Below are 16,579 nucleotides of genomic sequence, written 5' to 3'. Positions count from 1 at the left end.
GTTAGGATCACTGACCACTATCGGGTCTTGCTCAGGGCAGTAAGGGGCTCAGACAAGCACATACCTGCCTCCCAGCCCACCCTGACTGGTCCTCTGGGATGGGGTCGCCTGCAGGCTTATTATCTGTTGCACCAAGCAGGTGGCTGCACACACCAGAGTGAGATGTGTGCTCAGTGAGTGCCTTGCATGCACTGCCCGTGGCTCCCCTTCTGCTATGGCCCCGAGTGGACACTCATCCACCCTGCTTGGCTCATGGTGTTTCCTGTTACAGTGCAGCCTACTCTTAGAGGCCCAGCTTGACCATCCATTAAGCTCTTTCTGAGAACTAAGTTTGCTTTCCCTAAGTTCCCAAGCCCAGTGTGTGGCCCTCTAATCTTTTCTACACTGAACTTATCTGTGACTGTTCCCATCCTCAGGGCCCATATACCAGGTACCCCAGAGGGCTTGTTAAATTGTTATATGCTTGTGGTGTCTCTGGCACAACAATCCATCATTACTTCTAAGACAGCAAACATTTATTGAGCTCCTATGTGCCAGGCCTAGCTAGGAATATTCACATACACAACCAGGTCACACAACACTGGGAGGTGAGGTTGTCATCAGATAAGGAAACAAATCAGGGAGGCCCAGGGACTTGTCCAAGTTTACACAGCACGCGATGGAGCCAGAATTCAGACTTGGCTCAGCCTGATTCCAAAGCCAAGGTTTTCCCCCTTATATGTAGACACAAAATAAAAACAACCATTTATCATTTATACTGTATTCTCATATACATTATTTCATTTGATCCTCACAACAGCCCTGTGAGGTAGATAGGGTTATGGGTTACTGTTATGTCCATTTCACAGATGATGAAACAGAGGTGGCTCAGTGAGGTGAGTGACTTGCATAAAGTCACACAGCAAATTAGTGGCTTCACAGGTCCTGTGCTTTCTCTAAAGTCAAGCTGCTTGAATTAAGAAGCACCAAAAAGACGGAGAAAGAATTTTTATGAAAAGGAACATGGGACAGCAGTGATTTATGAAATTTCTAAACTGTTCTGCTGTGGTCACAGCTTCTGCTGGCTGGTCTAAACTGGGTTCTTCTGAGTGGCTTTCCCAAATACCAATAGTCTGGTGGCTGGGACAGTTATGAGTCTCAGGGGTCCCACTGTACGGGGTGAGGGGGGGAGACCTTTTTACTTAAAGGATGTGGCCTTTCCCACAGCCGGGCACACAAGCTCTGTCCTCAGCCCATTCCCTGGGGTACCCGTGGCACCAGGCGTCTCTGGCTTTGTCTGAGGGCCCCTGCCTAGTGGGGAGGGCTGTGGGACTTCCAAGGTCACCCTCATTCCAGGGGTGAATCATAACATGCAGTTTTGAGACCTGCACTGCTTATCACCCCTGGGAAATGGTGGCTCAGGGTGTCTTGCCCTGGGTCTCACCCCAAGGATGTCAACAGGCACAGCAACAGTACCACATCCCTCAGAGCAGTGCTATAGGGGCTGGACACTTCCTCCAAGGGCAGTGTTATGGTTCAGACCACTCCTGGGCTCCTTGCTACACATTGCCGAGACCCTGGTCTCCTTCCTTCGGGGCAGCAATCTTCAAACTTACCAGAAGATGGTCAAAAGCTATGCAGGGTCATGTCTGGTGAGGAGGGAGGGTCATAAACAAAGTGAAGCCGTAAAAAAGAGGGATGACTTACAGGGAATGTCAGGGGGCTAACCTTGGTTTTGAAGACAAATCCCAAGGGGAATCCTACTAATCCCAAGTAGTAATATTTTCAGAATAGGTATGTGGCCTCTCAAAGTGACTATTCTGGGAAAGAAAATAGACATTTGGGTGAGAAGAAAGGTCTACCAGGAACAGAAAATGGTTGTGGGAGGACAGAATTCAGCTCAAGATAAGGAAGGACTTTCTAACAGCCAACCATGACAGGGGCTGGCCGTGGGGATGACGGACGTTCTGTTGCTGAGAGTACGCAAACAGAGATAGTTGATCTCCTGAAGGTACTGGGGAAAATCCCTCAGCCTCAAATGCGCTGGGGTGTACTTGGGGTGGGAGAGCACTAAATGACTGTTCAATTATTTTCCAACCCTGAGAGTGCATAATATATTTGTTTAAAAGGTCTGTTTCAATGACACTTCAAATTCTTGGAGAAAGAAGTCAGGGATCAGGCCACATTATGAAGTGCCCTTCACTGTGCTGGCTCCAAATACTTTCAAATCTTCACAGGGATTAGCAGCTCATTTCTGAAGCCAGGAATCCCCAAATGCCTAGATTTGGCCCCGTCAAGAGGGACAGCCCCATCTTCTGAACACTGCCTGAAGACTCTTTCCTCTATGCCGGGCCAGCTCAAATCCTGCCCCCCACTACCTACTTCACTTCCAAGCCAGCCAAGCAAGCCCCAGGTCCTGGCCACATCCCAGGGATGGAGGGGCAGGCAGGATGGGAATCTCTGGGGACTTTCTTTCCTGAGAAACCAGAGGGAGCCTCTTGTTCTCACTCCACCCTCTCTACCAAAGGAACGGCTGCAGGCAGTGCCTCATGGTTGAGAGAGAGCTGGAGTCCAAGGGAAAAGTGCTGTTCTCTATCTAGCCAGGAAGTCCTATGGCCTCCTGTAGGACATGATGGCAGACTTCACTTACAGCAAACTGCCCATCTCCAGCTCAAAGCGGCAAGGAAAAAGATGGCTGTGTCAAGAGGACACATGGATTCCTACAGGTGGACTGCATCGTGGGGGTGGGGTGGGTAGAATCAAGTCCTGCTATGCGATTAATGCAGATTAGTATGGTACCCTGCCTCACACCGCGAGTGAGACACTCTCCAACATCCTGGCTTTGGGAAGACCCCGTCCAGTGTTGCTGGGGTCCTTTTACCTGTACCGTATTAATCGAATAATCTTATTGTTCATAAAATCCACAGCATGTGGGTGAGACGAGTCGATGCAGAAGCCATCACTCAGAGCGATCTTGAGCACCTCCTCCACAAAGACCTGGAAGCTGTTGATCTGCTTGTTGGCTGGCACCACCCAGAGCCTCTTGAGGTTCTGCTTGGTGTACTCCTCCTCTGGCAGGCCCTCCACGTTGGCCACCCAGTCCAGAGTGAGGTGGTTGGGGTCTTGCAGGTGGCTGGCGATGGAGGAGAGGTTGCCATTGGAGCAGTAGAAGAGCCTGGAGCCGAGGAGCTTGAGGAAGAGGCACGAGGTGCTGAAGATGTTGGCGTTGAAGACCTCCATGCTGGAAGAGGAGAGGCTGTAGATCTGGGGTGCCTCACGCACGGTGAAGTGGACCGTCTGCACACGCTGGTTCAGCGTGATGTTGAGCATGGCGTTCTTCTCGGCCTTGGACAGCTCCACCTCCTTCTCCTGCAGGGCCTCAATCAGGGGTTGCACCTGATAGAAGTCGGCCTCCCTGCGCAGCAGGCCCATCTCCTGGAAGTCCTCGGGCAAGTCTAGGTGGGAGGTTCGGAGGAAGTTGAGGATGTAGCGGAACACTTTGCCGTCACGGTCAATGAAGCAGTTGCCCTGGCTGTCCCTCTTGGTGGGCATCTTCCCGCTGAACATGGCGCCCAACATAGAGTCAGGGAAGCTGGTCAGGGTTGCCAGTGAGGTTGTATAGAGCTTCCCCCCAACATTGAGTGTGATGGGGTCAGACATGGCAGGAAGGCTGGGGTGCAGAAAAATAGTCCTACAGAGAAAAAAGAAAGAAATGACCATTACCCAACCATATCTGATGTCTTAGTTTTTTGGGGCTATAACAAAATACTGTAGAGACTGGGTGGCTTAAGTAACAAACATTTATTTCTCATATTCTGGAGGCTGGGAAGTTGAAGGTCACGGTAGAGGCAGATTTGGTGTCTGATGAGGGCTGTCTTCTCACTATGTTCTAATATGGAGAAGGGGCAAGAGAGATCTCTGGAGTCTCTTTTATAAGGACAGTAATCTTGTTCATGAAGGTGGAGCCCTCATGACCTAATCTTCCAAAGGCTCTACCACCTTATGCCACCCTATTGGAAGTTGGGATTTCAATGTATGAATTCTGGGGGACACAAACATCCAATCCATAACATCTGGGTAGTCACTGTTCTAAATTTCTTATTCTATGTCCTTAGAGTTGAAATGAATGAATAATTCAACAAACGATGGGTAATAATTGTCACACTGTCTAAGGGAGTTAAAAAAGAAAGAAAGAAATGAAAAGGAAAAACGGAAGCCTGGGTCCCACCCTCCAGAGACTGTTTTAATTGGTGTGGCATGTGGCCCCAGCACTGATACATTTTAAAAGCTGATTCTAAATGTTCAGTTAGGACTTAGAACCACTGGTCTAACGAAAGGCAGAAAATGAGCCTGGACTTAATGCTATGCCGGCTGCTCTTACGTACATTTGCTTACACACTATCCTTTGACATACACAGTATCACCAATCATCCCCACTATGAGGAAAACTGCCAGGATTCACTCCCCAAGCTTACAGTGGTGAAGTGTCCTGCAGGATTCAAGCCCAGCTGCCTTTATACGAGACAGAAAAATGTATTCACGCTTACTAGCCGACTAGTGGGCCATTCTTGGTACTTAACAAATGTTCTGAGGTGTAGAACTCCAAGCCCCGTTCTCCTCCTGCGGTATCATTGTTGCCTTCTTATTTTATTTTTCTGTCTAAAAGAATGCACAACAAATGGCTGTGATTAGTACCACTTCCATCTATCTTCCAGGCCCTCAATGGGTCACTCAGCCCTCTGGGCTCCCAGTGATGCTCCTTCTGAATTCTCACCCTCCCATGATGACCTGCCTGGCCATGAAGATGCCCTTGGCTCCTGAAGGCCTGCCCTTTCCTACCATGATGGAACCCCAGGCTCCTCTGAACCTTGCTTTGTGGTTAGTGTGGATGTGGGCCTCTGCCACCAAGCGCCCTTCCTGAGGGCTCTTTACCCACTCTGTAACAACTCTCCCCCACTATCCCCCCACTGACTGCACAGCCTCTAGTGTCCATGGCTGGCGAGTCTCCTTCAACCTGAAATCTTGGATTCTAACTTTTCTTTAAGGGTCTAGAAATCAGGGGATGTAGTGTTTTTGCTCCTAACATGATACCTTCCCAGCAGTCAACTTGTGCAGAGAATCCAGGAATCTTTCCCTAATGTTGGGTGTGGGGGCACAGATAGGAATCAGTCCCAGTGCTGCCCCTGAGAAGAGCCCAAGCTGGCAGAGGAGACCGCAACAGGCAGTGACCAGGAAAATGACCAGCTACATCACAGTGACTACAGCTGATATTTCATAATAACGTTAAATGGTGTATAATTATAAAAACCCTGAGTTGCTATGCTGCAAACCCAAAACTAACATTGTAAATCAACTCTACCTCAATAATAAAGAATAAAATAAAAGGAAGGAACGAAGGATGGAAAAAAGGAAGAACAATGTACCAAGAGCTGCAGGAGTAGGTCTGGAATGAATTCTGGCACGTTTACTGTCCAGATGGGAAAACTGAGGTCCAAGCGGGGGACTTTCCTCAAAATCACCCAGCAGGGGTAGCAAGTGGGCCAGGGCAGTTGTCACCAAACATCTGCCTTCTGAGGAGGCTGGCAGCACTGTGAACCTGTGAGTCACTCAGTCGAGTCTGACTCTTGGCGACCCCATGGACTATTTGCCCCACCAGACTCCTCTGTCCATGGGGATTCTCTAGGCAAGAATACTGGAGTGGGTGGCCATTCCCTTCTCCAGGGGATCTTCCGGATTCAGGTATTGAACCTGGGTCTCCCATAGAGCAAGCAGATTCTTTTTTTTTTTTAGATTCATACAGATTCTTTTTCTTTTTTTCTTTTTTTTCCATTTATTTTTATTAGTTGGAGGCTAATTACAATATTGTAGTGGTTTCTGTCATACATTGACATGAATCAGCCATGGATTTACATGTGTTCCCCATCCCGATCCCCCTCCCAGCAGATTCCTTACCATCTGAGCCACCAGGGAAGTCCCGGCTGACTGAGACCCCTTTACTCGAGAGGGTGGTGGCTACGCTGGGTGTGGAGGACTCTTGGCTGCCCCACCCAATCCTTTGGCGGGGTGGGGGTGGGAGTGATTCTGTCCCTGTCCAACGGGGCACTTTGATACTGCAGAAAGGCATTAACCATCTGGAGTGTCTGAAGAGAAACAAGCCCATGATGAAGTTACAAAATCATCAGCAGAAGCCTGGAGCAGATGGGCTGCGAGACGGTGGTGGTGGGCGGGGGTGGGGTGGGGGGAAGGGGGGTGTCCAACAGAGAAGGGTGGGGGAGGGCTCCTAGGAAGGGGCGGTTACCATGGTGCTGAGACTTGCAGCTGAGGCCTATGCTTGGCCTGGGGCCTGAGTCTGACCAATTTTCCCTCCAGGGGGTGTAGGCAGGAGCTGGACCCAGGAGTGGGCTACCTGCTTTCTCATTCCAGCATCTCCTTTTCTTTTTAGATAGTAACCTGCACCTTCTACTTTCCAGTCTTTCTCTTTAAGGCCCAGGCTCTGTGAAGTGGCTGAGCTCCACAGAAAGGAAAGAGCAGGCTTCAGCGCGGCAGAGAAGCTGTGCTGTCTTTCCTGACAATTCTCTGGGCTGCAAACCCCATATCTCCTAAGTACATCAGTTCTGAAGAGCTCAAAGCAGGTGGGGAGGACAATCAGGTGCCACAGAGCATACTGGGGGTCCTTGAATGGGGACCCAAAGTCCTATTTTTCTGCATGCAAAGCAAGAGAGCACCCGCCTTCCTGCCCCGGCGCCCTGCTATGCGGCTCCTGGTCATTCATCCAGGGCAGCTCCGGGAGTTGCAGTCTGGGCTGAGGCTGGTTAGAAGGAGGTCTTCTGACCCCTGGAATACAGACTCAGACATAGAACAGACTTCTGGACACAATGGGGGAAGGAGAGGGTGGGATGAGTAGAGAGAGTAGCACTGAAATACATGTTACCATATGTAAAATAGACAGCTGATGGGAAGTTTCCATACAGCGCAGGGAGCTCAGCCTGGTGCTCTGGGGTGGGAGGTGGGAGGGAGGGGATATGTGTATACCCATGGCTGATTCGTGTTGCTATATGGCAGAGACCAACACAATGTCGTAAAGCAATTATCCTCCAATTGAAAAAAACAGAAGGTAGGTCTTCTGACCCCAGACTAGGGGGCTCCCTCTGCTCTTCTCCACAGACTTAGGAATCACAGAAGTCAGCCCTTCCAGCCCCTATTTCCTAGTCACATTGCCTGGTGCCCACCCTGGCAAGTCCACAGGCTCGGTCTGAGAGCCACGACGACACAAGGGGGCAGGAGCTGGCATCCCAAGGCCGAGCAGCTTCACAGAGGGTGGCGGGGGGGTTTCACCACTGAGCTTCAGCCCCACTGTGGACCCAGCTGCCTCTTAGACATGACCACCTGGATTTTCTGTGGATACCAGAAGCCTCACAAAGAGTTCCTCCTCCCCAGATCCTGCGGTGACTTCTTCTCAGCCACCCATCTGCGTGAGCTCACAGGCAGCCCTGACTCAGCATCCCTGACAACTTTCTCGACTGTCTCCTTGAACCTGTCCCTGTAGGAACTCCTGGAACTCAGGGTTCACCCCCGCTCCCCCAACATCCTCACGTGGCTCCCTGCCTCCTTTCTGCCCACCTGCCATTTCAGTGCGCAGGCTGATTTTCCTGAAGCAGGGCTGCCTGCTCTGACTACTGTGTGCAGTCCAATCTCACCTTTGACCCCGCCTCTCCCCACACTCTGTGCTCCGGCCGTCCTGACACCACGGCATCCACCCTCCCCTGCATGCCTTTGCTCTCCTTATACCACCCTTCTTCAATTTTTCCACTTTCTCTGCGTTCAGCCTATGCGTCACTGCCTTGATCTATCCCCAAACCTCCACTTTGCCAGCTCTCCTCTTGGGGCTTCTGGTCCCTCGCACAGCCCACCATTCCATCATGTAATCAATCATGAATTGATCTGCCTTGCATTTGGCCCTCTTCCCTGGCTCTCCCAAGGTGAAGATCACTGGACATCGATATGCACAAAAAGAACCTCAACTCATATCTCACAACACAGATGAAAAATTAACTCAAAAGAGGTCACAGAAAGATGGACTGTGACTCAGCAATACAAGCCAACTCGCTACTGACACACAACACAGAAGAATCCTAAAAGCATCCTATTAAGTGGAGGAAGTCAGCCTCAAAAGGTCACATGGTGTTTGATTTTATTTATACAACATTCGGGAAAAGACAAAACTACAGACACAGAAGTCAGATCAGTAATTGGAGAGGCTGGGGATAAGACTGGCTACAAAGAGACTAGAGGAATATTCTGGAGTGACAGAAATATTCGATATCTTGATGTAGTGGTAGTCACATGACTGTATAAAGATTATAGAAATTCATGTAACTGTACACCTAAAAAGGGTGACTTTTACTGCACATAAATTATGTCTTCATAAACTGGGAAAAAACCAAGATTGTGATTGTGTCATGAATAATATAATACACTGGGTTATAACCAGTTTTATATATATTGTTGTGAAACTTTTGTTTCATTTGTGTGTGTGTGTGGGGGGGGGAACTGGAATGTGATATAAAGTGTACCTTCATAACATGGGTTATGATAAAAGTTGTCTGTGAAAACCGCTGCCTAGTTTGTGATCTCTGTGACAGCAGTGACCCAGCTCCTGCCCCCGTGTGTTCACTGTCTAGCACACGGAAGGTGCTGGGGGTACGTGGAGGAGGGGCTGAGGGAGGAAGGAATGAACGTGTACTGAGCATTCTACTGCATCCTAGGCCTTTATGCCCACCAGCCCTTTTAATTCATATAGCAGTTCTACAAAGCAGGCATCGTTCCATTAGGCAGATAGGAAATAAGAGACTCAGGAGACTGAGGACTTGCCCAGGACTCACGGCCAGGGAGTGGAACGCTCACTCTCTTTCCCCTGCACAGGCTGCTGACAGCTGGAACAGCAACAAAAGCCTGTTTCATAGATTCCACAAGTTTGAGAATCCCTGAAGCAGCCTTTTAAAATAGTGCTAGGCGGCTGCTTGGCAAGACAGGAGCTACCACCTGCTGAGCACACACTTCCTGCTTTTATAATGCTTTGGCTAACACACAGTAGCATTTTATTTATTTTTAACAAAACTATATAGAGAGGTATAGAGAATGATACTACTGTGCTGATTCTTTACCTGCATTACCTCACTTGGTGTCTATACAAGCACTCTGTCAGACAGATGCTATTATTTCTATTTTACAGATGAGGAAACCAAGGCTCAGGAAGGTTAAGAGATTGCTCCAGGTTACAGAGCTAGTCACTGGAGGAGCTGTGATCCGAATTCAGGTTGGTTCGAGTCCAACACCTCTCACCATTTCCCCGTCCCCCCCGAGGCCCTAACATGAGTGGAAGGTGCACATTCCCTTATTCTCTGCCCAGATCGGACTGGGGTAGGTCTTTCGGCAGCTGGCCTGTGGCTGGCCTGGGACTCTGCCCACTCACATCTGAGGATACAGGGATTGGATCCTGGATGGCCGGGAGCCCCTCTATAGCTGACACACCACAAGTCTAAACCCTGCTATTTCAATAGCAACCCATAATCCCTAATGACAAAGCAACAAAACACAAAAAGCCAGGTTTTTTTAAAAGCCAGATTAGAAAAGATGAATGAGAGTTATAAACCGAACCACGAAACAGGAGATAAAAGAAACTCCACCACTGTGTCTGAACAAATAATTTTTCTTAAACAGGAGAATTTCCAAGTCTGCCTCTTGACTCGAAAAGAATCAAGAAAAAAGATTAACCCATTTCCCTCTCTGAGAAAACCAGAAAATTATGCCAGGCGAATCCTCGGACCATCTGCCTGGGCAGGGAAGGTCAGGGGGCCTGGGAACTTGGGAGGTGGCTGGAATTCTCTCCTCCCTGAAATGGGTCTGTGGCCCAAATGAGGGGTAGTGGATCTTAAGGCCCAACCTGGTACCATGTGAAGGGTAATCCCAGTATAGAGCCTGAAAATCACCTGGCTGCAACCTCTGATTGTAACAAAGGAAATAGAATTCTTTGAGAGTGGGTGTCCTGTAAGGAAGGGCAGTTAAGATGTTGCTCTAGAGTCCTCCTTTAAAACTATGTCCTTTAAAACCATTCCCGCAGGTCTCCCAAGAGACACAGCTACTGCCTGGTGAGTACTTATTAGGTACTTGCTAGGTGTCTTAGACACATTAGCTCAGTTAACCCTTGTAACTTCCTTTGAGGAAAGCATTATCTCCACTTCATAAATGAGAATCTGAGGCTCTAAGAGGCAGGTGATTTGCCCAGAGAAATTTGCGGCAGAGTCAGGATTCAAGCCCAGGCCCGTCTGACTGCCATGGTCTGAATGACCTTGGGAATTCAGCAGTCAACCCCCCTGCAGAGCTGTGGCACTTGTCCTCTCCTACCTCTCACCAGGTGCACTCATACCTGCCACCTCATTTTGATTCTGACATGCACGACCAGTGAGTGTGCAGAGAATCAACATTTCCTGAGCTCTGAGGATATGCCCTGAGCTATGTGAGGCATTTTCCTGTAGATTATCTCACTGCAACACCACATTGAGGCTGTGAGGTAGGTACAATTATTATCTCTATTTTCTGGATTATAAAACTGAAGCACAGAACAGTGAAGACAGCTGCTTAAGATCACACAGCTAGCGGTAGCAGAGCCAGAACTCCAAGTGAGGCCTCTCTTCAAAGCCTGTGCGGCCCAGGGACTTTCCTGGTGGTCTAGTAGTTAAGAACCCACCTTGTAGTGGGTTTGATCCCTGGTTGGGGAACTAAGATCCCATGCAACGAGAAAGTCCATGCACTGCAATGAAAGATCCCATGGATCAGGCCTGCAGGCAGGTAAGTAAATATTTTTTTAAAAAAATTACACCCATCTTAAAAAACCACTGTGCTCCTTTCAAAAACAAAGCAGCATATGGTTCTTTATTAAGAAGCATAAACAGGACTTGAATAAATCGAGGCCTGTGATGAGAGGCCGTATCTTAAAGCCGTTCTCCCCTGGTGGCTCAGACAGGAGATCTGCCCCCAAGGCGGGAGACCCAGGTTCAATCCCTGGGCTGGGAAGATCCCCTGGAGAAGGGAGTAGCAATCCACTCCAGTATTCTTGCCTGGAGAACTCCATGGGCAGAGGAGCCTGGCGGGCTATAGTCTATGGGGTTGCAAAGAGTTAGACGTGACTGAGCGACTAACACTTTCACACCACTTAAAAATTAATTACAGTTGTTATGCTATTCTAATCCCACTCCTAAAAGTATTTTTTCAAAAGATTAAAAAAAAAGATTAAAATAAAAGATTAAAATCTTATTTTGGAAAAATTGGTGATAACCTAAAAGAGTATTTGAAAAAGTATATCTTAGTGTAATGTTATGAAATCAGACTGTAAGGCAATGACATTTCAAACTGTAGTGTTCAGCCAATGAAAAGGGGAAGGAATTTTGTAATACACATGTTGAAAAGACTGATTAGCAATTAAAAAAAAATAGATATTGATCCTTACAACAACTCTGGGATGCAGGCAAGACAGATCACATTATCTTTATTTCACAGACGCAGTGAGAATGAATCCCTGGCCCAGAGCTCTGTGTCCATTCTTGACCTCTGAGTCATGGCCTCTGGGAGGTTCCAGGTTTGGACACTGATCAGAAGACTTTTGGAGGCAGCCTAGGGTCTTCTCTAACCCGGGTCCTGAACAAGAAACTGAACCCAGATGCAGAGGTCCTAGTTAATAGCCCACACACTAACAGAGCCTTAGAACAAGCAAGGGCTCTTTCTGTGCAATTCCCTACATTATTGCCCACTAAGCCTCCATATTGAAGGTATTTTACATGCAATCTACTCCTCCTACACACTGAGGACCAGCTGTTTTAACAATCAATCTACAAGGCATTGATAATTATTTATCTTTTTATCCATCCATCCATCTATACATCTATCATGTCTCAGCTCTGCTCAGAGTCTAGAAATGATATCCCAAGTAGCAATGAGCACACCTGACCCCAGATGTTGGTTTTTAAACCTTAACCCCTACAAAAAGAAACCAAGGTTTCCTGGCGAAACTGGTGATTCCAGGACTTTGACAGGAAAAGTTCAAGGTGAACCTGGAACATCTCTTTCCAGACAGCAAAGAAGACATCAAAGGTTAATGTGATCAAGTCAAAAGAACGCAGATCTCAAAAGTTGTCATCACAAGAAAAAAAATTTTTCGTAACTATGTGATCATTCCACAATATATACAAATATCAGATCATAATTTGTTTTTCTTGTTTAGTTGTTAAGTTGTGTCTGACTCTTTGCGACCCCATGGACAGTAGCCTGCCTGTCCATGGGATTTTCCAGGCAAAAATACTGGAGTGGGTTGCCATTTCCTACTCAGGGAGGTCTTTCCAACCCAGGGATTGAACCCATGTCTCTTGTATCTTCTGCATTGGCAGGGGGATTCTTTACCACTGCACAGCTGGGAAGCCCACTTACTAGTTACAAGAGGGAAAAACTTAACCTTTTATGGAAAGATCAGGCTGTTATGACCTTATCCAATAATCAAACTTAGCATTCATGGGTAGGAGAGTAGGATTCTGATATCATATGCCTCCTAATGTGATGCAATAATAAGTACACAACATGGCCAGAAAAGAAATAAAAAAGCAAGTTGAACCTAATTATTGCTAAAATAAATTTAAACAGGTAGAGGGGCTCTATCCTGATTAAATGAGCTGCTTAAAGAGATATAATTAAATGCAATGAATGAATGAAATCTTGACTGCATCTGATTAAAAAAAATGAGATAATTTTTGACAGTTGGAGAAATTTGAATCTCAACTATTTAGTAGATGATAGAGTTCTTGCTATTTTACTTAGGTATGAAAATGGTCTTATGGTTATGGTGCAGAATGTTAGGAGATAACATGCTGAAGAATTTAGGGGTCAAGTGTCAAGACATCTGTAATTTTCAGTAGTTTAGCAAAAAGTGTACGTGTGTAACAACAAAATTGTCAAGTGTGAATCGGTGCACCAGTGAAAGGCTATTCCTTCAACGTTTCTGTAGGCTTAAAAATTCTAAGAATATTTTTATTTTGAAGGAAGAGGGAAGAAAAGAGCACTTCTCTCCTGCGACTACAGATGTAAAGTTCCAGTCAGAGTGCCTGGCCCTAGTAAATAGCCAGATTCCATAAATATTAGATGTTATTACTACTACTAAGAAGCATTAGCATCTCATGATCTTCTCCTGACGTCTTAGTGCTCTGGAGGATGAAGAAGCCAACCAGGGCTAAGCTAAAATAGCCCACAGTTGGTGGAGGGCAACTGAATGTATATCCAAGTGGTCTTCCTACTAGACTAAACTGCCCACAGGAACCACAAAATTAGGCCTGCCTGTCTCCATGCTGAGATCCAGGCTGGGAGAAGATGGCTGTTTAGGCCTTATTTCCCCTGCTTCCTTCTGAACCCAGTCTCTGGTACTACCGTAGAAAAGAAACTCCTGTGATGGTTTACCAAGAATGTTAACAAAGAGGGGCCACTTTTGGGCCTCACAGATGTTTGTGGGAAGAGGAAAGTGCATGGGCTTTGGTGTCACCTGGGCCGGCATTTGAATCAGGCTCTGCTACTTCATTAGCTGTGTGGCCCTAGACCAGTTCTTGGGCACATGATGGTGATCCTAACAGCAGCAGCAGTAATAATAATGGCTGATGTTTACCAAGCAGTTACTACTATGCTATGCACTTTGCGTGTGCTTAGTTGCTCAGACGTGTCCCACTCTGAGACCCCATGAACTGCAGCCCACCAGACTCCTCTGTCCATGGGGATTCTCCAGGCAAGAATACTGGGGTGGGTTCCCATGCCCTCCTCCAGGGGATCTGGATTTTTTACCGACTAAGCCACCAGGGAAGCCCTTTATGCATGTTAATTTCATAGATGAAGATGCTTATTATTATCCCTACTTTACAGACCAACCTCATCACGCCCTCTCCTATCTCTGCAGTTTGGCATCTGCTATCCCTCTGCCTGCACTGCGAAGAAAATGCCATTCATCTGCCAGGTCCATTGGCTGCAATTCATTCCTTCCTTCTTTGCATCTCCAGAGCATTTTATTCTAACCCCTTACCAAGGCTCACTTTCCTTAAGTAGACAGTTGCTTGGCCACCCTGTCAGGACAGGGATTGTACCCCAGATCTGTACCCCAAGAAGTCAGCAGGCAGGGGAAGGGGGAAAACTTTCTTCCTGTTTAGTCAGATCCATTTTCCTAGTCCCAGACTGTCATCTACCAATAGGGAGGTTTACCAATCTCTCCTGAATTTTTAAAACTTTCTATTTTGAAATAGCCTCTTGAATTTTCAGTTTGGAATCTGAAGCACAGGGCAAGGCCCAGGTAATTACCTGGAAGTAAATAGAAGAACTTCCAAAGTGTAGGGGATGCATAGAACATAGCTAGGTAAACTTCAAGGATGACAGCACTCAAAGTGAGTGATGTGTCTCCCAAAAAACTAGAGCAGTCTTCCCCACCTTACACAGCCCACCAGATAAAGAGCCTGGCTCACAGCCCTGGAGACTATCTGGGGATACCGCTCTCCACCTCCCCTTCCTGGCCTCCCCACACCCAACAGCTGTATCTTTAGCTCTGCTTTGCCCAGCTCCTATCTCGAAAAGGCCCAAATGCTGTTTGCTCCATTATGAGCTCACCAGACAGAGAAGGTGCTTCCCGACTCAGATGACACACATGGATCTTTGAAGGAGTCAACCAACAGGGCTGGAGAAGGGAAGTCACCTGACCTGGCTTGCACAGCAAAGTATCTCATCTGGTGTAGATTCTCAACAATCATCATCATCCTCTACCCTCTTCCAGAATCTTCCTTCATCCTTTTGGCTCATCCTTAGGCTTCACCTTCTGGTTTTCCTCAGGCCCAAACACTCTTCCACGGTCTTCCTGCTCCTCACAAGAAAGATAATTTATGAACCAACGGCTTTCAAACCTACCTCCTCATTTCATCCTAACAATAAGCCTCGGAGGTTGGCAGTGAGGAAGCTGGTCCTGTCACACAACCTGTGAAGGACCGGGACACTTGTCATCTATTCCCTGCCATTCGCTACAGATTAAATCTCTACTTCCCTGCAGTGCAGGGAAAAAATCAGTGCCTTGAGAGTAAGGAGTGCTGGGTGGTTTGGGGCAAGTCATTTTACTCCTCTGAGCCTCAGGTTCCTCAACTGTAAACAGATATGGTGACGTCTTCACAGGGTGTGAGTTGAATGAACTCATATGTATGACGCCGAGTTCAAAGAATGGGCTCTTTATTTTCTAGTCACAAGGAAAAGATGTTCCGTGCATCCATAGACATTTGCCCATTTGGGCACCCTCTTACTCAAGTCATATCAGCTCTGCTGACACTGGGCTTCTACAGGACAGAGAGGGATCCTTTTCATCTGTCTCCACCCCTCCCTCCCCAACGCTTTTCGGCTCATTCCACCCAATCCAACTCAGGCTTGCTTCCTTGGCCTCTGCACCCATTCCCCAGCCCCTTCTCCGATCTCACGCGCGTTCCACTTCTTATCTAGAGACCCCGCCCCTCCTTGACCCACCCACCCGACTCCTCCCACAGTCTCGGCCCTTATTATCCGGGCTTTTCAGACTATCGCCATCCGTCCAGGCTTCTTTCATGAGCTCCGCCCCTTCTTCCCCATTAACATCCCCTCCCCCGCAGCCACAGGCGTTGCTATTCCCATTGCACGGATGAGAATGGCGAGGCTAGGATGGGCTAGATGACGTCTCACGGTAGGACAGGTGCCCAGATGGGTCCGTGACCCCTCGCCGGCAGTCCCTGCACCCCACGCCCCCGTCCGTGCCGCACCCACCTCCTGCCCTGGCTCAGCAATCTCCCCTCCGCGGGCGGCCAGCGCAGCTTTGCGAGGGGGGCGGAGGGCGGAGGGCGGGAGCCCAGCCCAGGGGCGTGGCAGCCCAGGACCAGCGCGCTGGTCTCTGGGACTTGTAGTCCCCCAGTAGGCTCTTTGTAGCTCCGCGCACCGGGCGTCGAACTCCATCTCCCGGGAGGCATTGCAGTTAGCCGGCCCGCTCCCGCCCCGCCCCCACCAGCGCTCCGGCCGGCTGGCCTTAAAGGGGACGCAGCTTGAGTGGTGGTTCGCGGGGTGGCCCCCGCTCGGCTCCGCCCCTTTTCCCGCACCTCGCCCCTCCCCCCACTTCGCCCCGCAGCCCTGTGGCTACGCCGCCGAGTCGAGCTCCCCAGTTACAGACTTGTGCAGGGCCGGGTGGAGAGGTTGGGCTTTGCAGTGGAAGCAGCATCCCTGCTGTCTGGGACTTGGCGGAGGGCGTCCCCACTCCGGGGGAAGCCAAGGACCCGCCCTGACCTCGCCTGGCCCAGCCTGGCTCCTTCTCGGCCAGAGCTCCCCTCCTTAGGAGCTGACTCCTGAGGCCGGGGCCACCAGGCTTCCGAAGGTAAGAGGGCTGGGGTGTGTGTGCAGGTTGGGGGAGGGAGTGTCTGAACCATCCTTTTGATGGTTCGAGAGCCCGGACACGCGCGTGGAGCTCTGAGAATCCGGGGCTGGGAGGCGGGAGGTCTGGGTGCATAGTGGGCCTGGCTGTGTGACC

General features: G+C 48.8%; 2 protein-coding genes across 2 annotated transcripts in view; one reads left to right on the top strand and one right to left on the bottom strand.

Annotated features, from left to right (window-relative positions):
• Nucleotides 1-744: 744 nt before the first annotated feature.
• Nucleotides 745-15,908, bottom strand: KCTD21 (potassium channel tetramerization domain containing 21). The gene is made up of 2 exons (XM_020915158.2): nt 15,829-15,908; nt 745-3,670 (listed from the first exon to the last, which is right to left on the bottom strand). The coding sequence occupies exon 2, from the start codon at nt 3,637-3,639 to the stop codon at nt 2,857-2,859; it is 783 nt and encodes a 260-aa protein (XP_020770817.1). The 5' UTR covers nt 3,640-3,670; nt 15,829-15,908; the 3' UTR covers nt 745-2,856.
• A 192-nt stretch (nt 15,909-16,100) lies between these two features.
• Nucleotides 16,101-16,579, top strand: part of USP35 (ubiquitin specific peptidase 35) — a 63,807-nt gene continuing 63,328 nt past the window's right edge. Inside the window, 1 exon segment of the mRNA XM_070457243.1 lies at nt 16,101-16,426. The gene's annotated coding sequence lies outside the window, so the exon portion shown is untranslated.

This window comes from Odocoileus virginianus, chromosome 28, assembly GCF_023699985.2.
Source record: "Odocoileus virginianus isolate 20LAN1187 ecotype Illinois chromosome 28, Ovbor_1.2, whole genome shotgun sequence".
In the NCBI taxonomy this organism is placed as follows: Eukaryota; Metazoa; Chordata; class Mammalia; order Artiodactyla; family Cervidae; genus Odocoileus; species Odocoileus virginianus.
The sequence above is the reverse complement of the archived record's forward strand: the minus strand, read 5'-3'. Positions and strand labels throughout refer to the sequence as shown.